The sequence below is a fragment of the Gossypium arboreum genome, chromosome 4, assembly GCF_025698485.1.
Source record: "Gossypium arboreum isolate Shixiya-1 chromosome 4, ASM2569848v2, whole genome shotgun sequence".
NCBI lineage: Eukaryota > Viridiplantae > Streptophyta > Magnoliopsida > Malvales > Malvaceae > Gossypium > Gossypium arboreum.
Window position 1 is genome coordinate 116,879,384 of NC_069073.1, and position 8,956 is coordinate 116,888,339.

At 30.8% G+C, this 8,956-nt stretch overlaps 1 protein-coding gene and 1 long non-coding RNA gene across 4 annotated transcripts; both read right to left on the reverse strand.

Annotated features, from left to right (window-relative positions):
* Positions 1–234: 234 nt before the first annotated feature.
* Positions 235–1,729, reverse strand: LOC128291489 (uncharacterized). Its single transcript, XR_008281290.1, has 2 exons — positions 1,452–1,729; positions 235–436 (listed from the first exon to the last, which is right to left on the reverse strand). It is a non-coding gene; the product is annotated as an uncharacterized LOC128291489 (long non-coding RNA).
* Positions 1,730–6,498: 4,769 nt separating this feature from the next.
* LOC108472608 (AT-hook motif nuclear-localized protein 25-like) lies at positions 6,499–8,599 on the reverse strand. 3 transcript variants are annotated; one of them, XM_053026546.1, is made up of 3 exons: positions 8,388–8,599; positions 7,109–7,915; positions 6,499–6,990 (listed from the first exon to the last, which is right to left on the reverse strand). In XM_053026546.1, the coding sequence occupies exons 2-3, from the start codon at positions 7,911–7,913 to the stop codon at positions 6,983–6,985; spliced, it is 813 nt and encodes a 270-aa protein (XP_052882506.1). In that variant the 5' UTR covers positions 7,914–7,915; positions 8,388–8,599; the 3' UTR covers positions 6,499–6,982. The 3 variants fall into 3 exon arrangements, with proteins under 3 accessions (XP_052882506.1, XP_017629642.1, XP_017629643.1); XM_017774153.2 differs by having other exon boundaries at positions 6,499–7,915; XM_017774154.2 differs by having other exon boundaries at positions 6,499–7,982.
* Between the last annotated feature and the right edge of the window lie 357 nt (positions 8,600–8,956).

Below are 8,956 nucleotides of genomic sequence, written 5' to 3' on the forward strand. Positions count from 1 at the left end.
TCTATTAAATTCAAGTTATTTTTTATTACACGATTACCAAGTGAATAATTTTTAATTGAGATGTCACAACAATGAATTTAATAAAAGAATTTTAAAAACTTTAACCATTGTACTTGAATTTTAAATTTGAAAGTAAAGGGTCCACATATTATTAAAAATAAAAGCATGAGGACTAAATTCTAATTTAACTAGCTTTAAAAATATATGATAAAAAGACAATGTAACTAGCACGGATTTTATCGAATTGTTACAAAATGATCACCCAACTGTTAAATATACCACATATTTAAAAGAAATATTATTTTTTTCGTTAATGGAGTAATGTTTACACGACGTGATACGTTAAATATGTCACATATTTATTTTCCTTTCTTTCTATTTTTTTCACCTTCTTTTCTTCTCCTCCTTCCCAAGACGAAGCCTTAGCCGTTGTTGCCTATCGTTGACAGGCAAAATCGAATTAATCAACCGAATCGATCTAATTCAATTAATCGGTCGGAGATCGGTTAATGAATTTTTGAAAGTTTAGTTATCAATTAATTTGGTTTGAAATAACGTAATTAAATGAATTAACTGAATTTAATAATTAATAATACAAATTATATGTAGTTTTAATTGGTTAGTTTGGATAATTTGATTAAATGAAAATTATCAATTTATTTATTTATTATATGTTTTATACTTATTTTAACAAACAAAAATATATATAAATTTTGTTTCATTTAATTATTTTTAAAATTTTTTGATTCAATTAATAGTTAAAAATAAAAATTTAATTAATTCGATTAACCATCTCATCATCCCTAATAACTACCATGAAGATTGGCCGAAGAACCTACTACTTACAAACTTAGAACCCTATCTAGTAGTGGAGCCACATTGACCCCACAAAAATTTTTGAAAAATAAAATAATTTTATAAAAATAAATTTTAATTAAAGAATTAGAAAATTGAGCCCACAATTTTTTTTTGAAAAAATGACCTTCACAATTTTAAAAAATTACTTTTTAAAATAAATTAATTTATATGAAAATAATCTTGCTAAAATTAAAAATGCGTAATTTTTTCTTTTAACATTTATCAATTTTCTCTCGACTTTTCTTTCTTTTACACACACTCTAAAATTTTACAACATTGATGAGCGAAGATAATTCAATGATTTTAACCTATGAGAAAAAATTGTGGACAATCGTGAAAATGTACAAAATATTGAAATTTATTTCATTTATCTTTTCTTTTAGTTATTTTAATAATTTTGTAATACACCTGCAATTAATTATATCATAAATTAATTTATCGAATATTAATATTATGCATTAATTTATACGAATTTTTTAAACATTTTAATTTTTTAAAATTTGACTCTATTATCCAAATTTCCTGACCCGCTACTACCTTATCGACTCAAGCCAAACCATATTACAACCAAAACAACTATAAGAAGCACTCACCTTCGGCAAACCACGAACTTGGAGATATCCAAAGAATTTTTGAGAGATCTCGACGGTGGAATGGTGGCCACTGACGGGGAAGAACATATAAAAACTGGTGATGATGTCAATGTCGAAAATGAGGCTTGGTTCGAATTTTGGGTCTTTCAAGGACTTTTTTTTTGAAAAATTCTAAGCCAAATGATAGAGAGAGGACAAGAAAATGAGGCTTTTGATTGTCTGAGTTGCTGGGGAGTCAACCACTATTGGTGGAGATGTAGATGGTGGCGGCTAGGGTGTCGGAGAAGAGAATAAAGAGAAAGAAAGAAAAATGAAAAAGAAAAAAGAAAAAAAATAATTTAATATTAAAAAAAGGAAGGTGATAATTTTTTTTTTATAAATGTGGCATATTTAATGGGATAAATGTTGGCTCATTAATCACACTTAACAGTTGGATGACCGTTTTGTAACAATCTAATAATGTTAGTGACAGTTTTATAATAGTTTGAGTGACCAAAATATAACATTAATCAAAATTTAGTAATTATTATACATTAACCAAAATGTACCATTATTTTATTTTTAAAAATTATATTATAATTTAAATTAATATTTAACACACTGACAATTTACTTTTTTTTATTCTACAAATAACTATAAAAATTGCTATATATCTTTTTTTTATAAATATTTTACAAAAATTTTTCCTAAACAGAAATCATCAATTCTTGAATTTCTTTTTGTATTTTTATTTTAATATTTGAGTTTATCTTGTTGATTTTTAATTTATAATATTTTATACTTAAATATTACATTTTATTCTAAATATTTCGTATTTATATTAAAAACCATTTAAAATTTAATTTTCTTTAAAATAATTTAAAAATATTTATAAAATAAGGATAAAATTATAAAATGTACAACTTTCGTAATTAAAAATTACATTATTCCACACTTAATTATACCAAACCTATTTTATAATCCAAATTTACATTATCAACAATGTATACAAATTTCAAGGAATTTTATAAAGAAAATTCACAATCTCAAGAAACACATCAAAATCCCAATAACGTTACTAAAGTTCACAAGAAACTCGACCACTGCAACAAATAAAAGAATACATGTTTTTTATTCCAAAAATAGAGTTAGATTAAAAAATTTCCATGTCCCTTATTTAATTATTATTTAAATTTTAGATATCAATTAAAAATATTTAGTATGTTAAATAATTATTATATATATAAAATAAAATAAATGAAATGTTTGTACATTGTTTTAGTTTTTTATATATATACAATATTGGAGACCAGGATGGAATAACATTGTTTGAATCATGGTAGTCGATGGCTGGAATGCTTTGTCGAAACAACAAACTTTAGATTCTATTCCGATGCAAATTTCGATCTGTATTAGTAGATTTTTTATGTCAATCGGAATACGGTAGCGGTCCGTACAAAAAAAATTAATTTAATTATTTATTTGTACCAAAAAGTAAATTTAAAATGTATTTGAAATAGGAATTTATTATTTATTATTTATTTTGCATTTATAGAATTATGAATTGTTATATGCATAATATTGAAAGGGCATGTTGTTGTCATTTTTGAAATGATTAAATATCATCAAAGTAATGTTTAAACCCAATGATTCAAGGCAAAGATAAAAGACCCTATAACAAGGAAAAACCCTTTTCAATTTTCTCAACAACTAGATTAAAATGAAGAATCAAAAGAACCTCGTGTATTGGCTAGATGGTCAAGGTGTTCATCACCTTAGGTTTGGTCTGGGTTTGAGTTGCACTAGTCGCGTTGCTGTTAGGGCTTTGCCCTCTCTTGTAATTCACAAAAAAAAAATGAAGAATCAAAATAGATTCTAAGTGAGACAAACAAAAAAGGGGATAGAGACCACTCAAAAAAAGAATGCCTAAGGATTTTTTTAAAGCATTTTGAAAGTTATTTGAGTTGAGTTATGAGAGTACAAATGCTTTTTTTCTTTCTATCAAATAAAATGACAATTTCTACAAGGCGTAGGCCTCCCAAAAGGTAATGAAGGTGTGCAAAGGTTTCCTTGAGTTGGACAGAGATTGGCCTCGAGTGCAAAGGTAGAAAGGAGATTTGACTACAAGATCTACCCATTGAGCAGGGACGAAAGTCGACCTCAGTGATTCAACGATGTTGAGTGCAAGAGTTGTCACTCAACAAATAAAAGTTACTCTAGGGATAACAGGCTGATCTTCTCCAAGAGCTCACATCGACGAGAAGGTTTGTCGCCTTGATGTTGGCTCTTTGCCACCTGGGGCTATAGTATGTCCCAAGGGTTGGATTGTTCACCCATTAAAGCAGCATGTGAGCTAGGTTTAAAATGTTATGAGACAATTCAGTCCATATTTGGTGTGGACGTTAGAGCATTGAAAGGACCTTTCCCTAGTATGAGAGGATTGGGAAGGACGCACCTTTGTTGTACCAGCTATCATGCCCATGGTAGACTTTGGGTAGCCAAGTGCGGAGTGGATAATTGTTGAAAACATAGTAAGCCTACCCTAAGATGAGTGCTCTTTTATTCTTAGTTCCCTAAAGCCTCCGATAGCACAGTCGAGACAGTAAGGGGTTCTCTATCCCTGCAGGGATCGAGTGATAAAATTTTTGAGAATTCAAGAAAAGGTCACGATGAGACGAGCCGTTTATCATTATGATAGATGTCAAGTGGAAGTGCAGTGATGTGTATAGCTGAGGCATCTTAATAAACCAATAGACTTGAACCTTGTTCCTACATTACCTAATCAATTTGATCAGTCACTCACCATCTATTTTCATTGTTCAACTCTTTGACAACATGAAAAATCCAAAAGCTCTTCTCTCTCTCTCTATCTATCCATGGGATGGAAGGGCGAAGGCCTTTGGTGTCCCCTCTAGTCAAGAATTAGGGCATCATAATCATTAGCCAATATGTGTTTCTTTTTCTAGCACGCCTTTCTTCATTCATGGTTCACTATTTTTGGTGTCCTAGGTGTAGAGGAACAACACCAATCCATCTCAAACTTGATGGTTAAACTCTATTGTTGTCACGATATTGTAGGGGAGGTCCTGCAGAAAAATAGCTCGATGCCAGGATGATAAAAAGCTTAACACCTCATATTCTTATTACTTTTTCATATTGAAAAAGTAATAAGAATGAAAAATGAAAAGGTCATCTTATTCAAAACCCTAATTATAAAATCCCCTCTCTTGTTTCACACCTCGGAATGCATCATTCTTATAGAGAGAAAGGCACTTTAACATCTTCTTAACCCGAAATGACTGGGGAGAGGAAATGTTCCTTTTTTAGGGGTTCAAATCCCTCCTTGCCCACAACCAACCCAAAAGGGAAGGGCCCTTACTCTTTGGGGGTAGGAAAATCATGATTGGGAGCGAACCCAAAGCTATAAAACTTGGCCATAGGTCTTTTGCCGAAATGGAGTGGCCTTTTATTTATATTATTTATCGTATATTTACTTTTATATTTTATATATAGTATTATCGACCAAAATAAAATAATCATTTTTTTTTGTTTTACGCCTCGTAACTCTTCCTCAGCTAGGCTTGGGCGGAATAACAAAGCAAGCACAAGTATTAGTAGCATGGAAAAAAATGTGCTCCTCATTATGTTTGCTCACGGTAGTTGTCGCCTATTGGGAGAATCAATTAAATATCCCAGAACAAAGATAAATTTATGAAATAATTTTTTTTCTTATTTTGAGTTTATTTGATTATAGATTGTATTTGTGAATCTTATTAAATAACATTTTATATAATTGATGAGTCTTTTTTTTTATCTTAAAATTTACTATGTCAACCCATGCTACTAGCATTTTTAAAATTATTTTTTTACTATTTCAACTAAACCTTTATTTTTTTTGAGTATTTTATATTTGAGATTTATTTAATCTTATTATTTGATATTTGTATATATTATATATATCAATTTCTTTTCAAAAATAGCAATAAATTCAAAATGGTATACCAAGAAAGATCGATATTGATACGTATCAGTACCGATAAAAAACGATATATCCACTAGTACATTACTAACTACCTTAATTTGAACCTATGCAAAACAAATACCAGAGAAGAGTTTTAACTAGTACATTGATTTAGGGTGGTTTAGATGGGCGGTGGAAGTGCGTTTAGCTTACTTTTTATTTCACGCTACCGTATTGTTACAATATCTAATCTCACCATCACAGTTATTTTTACACTAACCGCAGATAAACGCACCGTCCATTTAAGCCTACTTTTAATTGTTAATTTGAAATTTTTGGATAAATATATTATTTTATTCTAATGAAGGTAGTCTAATGCTCTTTGTAAGCATTTTCCATATATTTCTCAATTTTCAATGTTTTCATCAATTCTATCATTTTATTCTAACGAATTATTCTAATGTTCTTTTGCACAAAACAAAACAAAATCGAAAAGTTGCTATTCCCCTTTTTTTTCCCAATTTTTGGAATTTTAGGGTTTTCTTTATGGAATTGCAGCCTTCCCCAAAATTAATACTATTTATTATTAATTAAACTTTGATTTTTAAAAGGTATATTTATATTTATTTTATAATTTATAAAAATTAATTTTTATTTTATAGTCATAATTGTCCTTATGATAATTATGTACGGTAAAACTGAAGACTCATATATAATAAATAGGTATAGTGAAACTCGTTATAGTAAAACTCGAACATAAAATTCAAACATCAAAAACTTCATTTTTTTACCAACAATATTTAAAAATCATTCAGTTTATAAATATAGTTTTAATTCTTAATATTCAATACTAAACTTGATTAATGTTTCCCATAATTATATAGGTGTTTTAACATATGGCAAAACCTGTTGTTAAAGGGAAAGGGAAAGCTTGCATGTTAGCCAATTGTAATGTGCTATACTTTCCCCAAAGGAGCTTGGTCATTAAAAAAAATGAAGAAAATGTGATTATTTTTTATTTCACGAGAATAACAAATTAAATTTTCTCTTTAATTTTCAGTTTTTTCTTCTTACGAAATTCAAATCCAATTAAAATGCTAAAAACTATGAAGAAAAATTTAATTTATCATTTTTCTATTAAAAGGAATAAGGACAATGTAAAATCACAATTTCATACCATTTCTTTTCTAATGGTAAATATAAAAATTTTTGCTAACCCATCCCATGCATCTACCAAATTTATAATGACAAAATGCATACATGCATGCAGAAGAAAATATCATAAATTATTGTTGGTTCCAAATATATATATATATATATATATATATAGTTTCAACAAAATCTCTAGTGTGTTGATATATAAATTAAACAGGTTTGGAAAGTGAGAAAATCCCAGGGAAAAAAAGAACATAAAATGGAAAATACTATGTTTTATACAAAAAAAGAAATCTGTGACTTACTGATGAATCATTCTTCAGTCTTCAAGTTGCAGCAACAAATTTTGTCATCGATTTTGCTTGAAATATCGATCAAAAGGAGGGACCAAAAATTTGAGACCTTGTGATGATTCGTTGATTTGTGTTCATCAAGTTCATAATCCTATGATGAAAAGAGAAGAAAAAACAAAACCCAGAACTTATAAACGTTGTTCTTTGATTCATAGTGAAGATTTATAAGGGAGGTCTCGTTGCACTACCACTCCAACCGTATACATCACCTGGAAATGGATAAGTTCCCATGTTTGGTCCCAAATTATAGAAAGGAACCCCGCCGCCGCCGCCGCCGCCTACGCCGGTTCCGGTTGTGCCACCGTTGTTGTTGTTTCCGCCGCCACTGCCGGTTAATCCGGATGATTGTGAAGCTGCTGGTTGTTGTTCGTGAACGGTTGGTGGGTCTTCTTCTTCGAGAGGTAACCTATCGTAAACTGCATTGGCGAACGATGCAGCCATTAATACGACTGGACCTGAAGCCATTAACGGTCCCACCACGCTTCCTCCGACTACTTGACCTTGAACTCCGGCGAGATAAACCGTCAATCCACCAGCTCCAGGCGGTGCTGGCGGTGGGAGAGAAGTCCCGGTTAAAGATAAAATCTCGAACCGACCGTGTAGTGTTACGACACTTCCAGGTGGAGCAGCCGGTTGCCTTAACGTGACATTCGTGACGGCACCGGTCCCGCTGAGTACACAAACGCCACGGCCGCGCCGCCGTGCGTAGTCCGACACCGAGTCAACTATGTCTGAACCGGAAGAGATTTCGAGCACGTGGGATCTCAACGAGTTCGGACTGTCGCGAGCAACGATTATGGGTGGTTTCGGCTTGTTCTTGGATCCCGCTGGACGTCCTCTAGGTCTTCTTCCCGGAGTGGTACTTCCTCCTCCAGAGCTTGTAGTGGCTGCGCTAGGATGATCTGTTGTTCCTTGTTTCTCCGGCGAGTTGAATTGGGGTTCCGATGATCTTTGAAGCTGAAGCTCCGGTCCAAGTAGATGATGAACATAACGAGAACCGGCACCGGATTCCATAGCTAAAAAAATCCCAGTTTCAAAAACACCTCTAATATTAAACTCCGATCTGAATATCCTTCATTAAAACTGGGAAATTAAAAAGAATAATTCATAAAAAAAAGGAGAAAAAAAGTTTATGAAGCTACTTTGCCCTACAAGGGCTAGGTTTGCCTCATACATATGAACTTTAAGTGCCCTTTTTTTGTATAAAACTTTTTAGCTAACTCAAAAACAAGCGATCAATCTAAGAACGACAAAGAAATTATATAACTTAAACCCAGATCCAGATCCTTAAAACTAATAATAATTAAGGAAAAAACGAAAAAAAAAAAGTTTAACCCACTTCATGAACTACAGTACTCTGTGTGTATATGTATATATTTCTCTCACACATATATAAAAATACTAAAACGAATGAACTTTTTTATTTAGAAATTTTCAAGGACTGTATTGTTTATTATATAATGATAGATTTGTTTTTTTATTCATTACCTCAAAATCTATGGGTTTGAATGTCTGAAACTCTAGCTTTGAATGGATTTTTTTAGGGGAAACAAAAGAGTGAAGCAAAGAGGGAGAAGAGGGAGAGAAGGGGAAGAGGAAATTTCAATTTCATAGGGTAAAGCTTAAAAAGCTAAAGAAGAATGCTTTGTTGACAAGCAAGGCATGAAGCTACAATGCATTTTTCAGTCTTAGGTTCACCTGGTGATATTTTTAATATTAATATATAAACTTTAATTTATTTCATTTTTCTATTTATGTTCGAGTTGGTAGCTATCCCTTTAATAATATTATTTTCAAAATTTGAATCTACATCTCTTTTGAGAAAATAATTTGTCTTATCACTACACTCAGTTCTTATCCAAGTAGTCTATCTTATAGGCAAAGTTTAAAATTATTATAAAATTTTAAATTTTTGGTTCCACCTTCCACCCTTATCTATCATATATACTAATATTTAATTATCTAAAGTTACATAAAATACCAATAATTATATTAATAGATTCATGAAAATCAATCATTATAAACATCGATATGAATAGTTAATTCAAATAAATATA

Bases quoted from the DNA above. Each gene is read 5' to 3' on its own strand.
- LOC108472608 (XM_017774153.2), bottom strand. From the start codon at position 7,913: ATGGAATCCGGTGCCGGTTCTCGTTATGTTCATCATCTACTTGGACCG.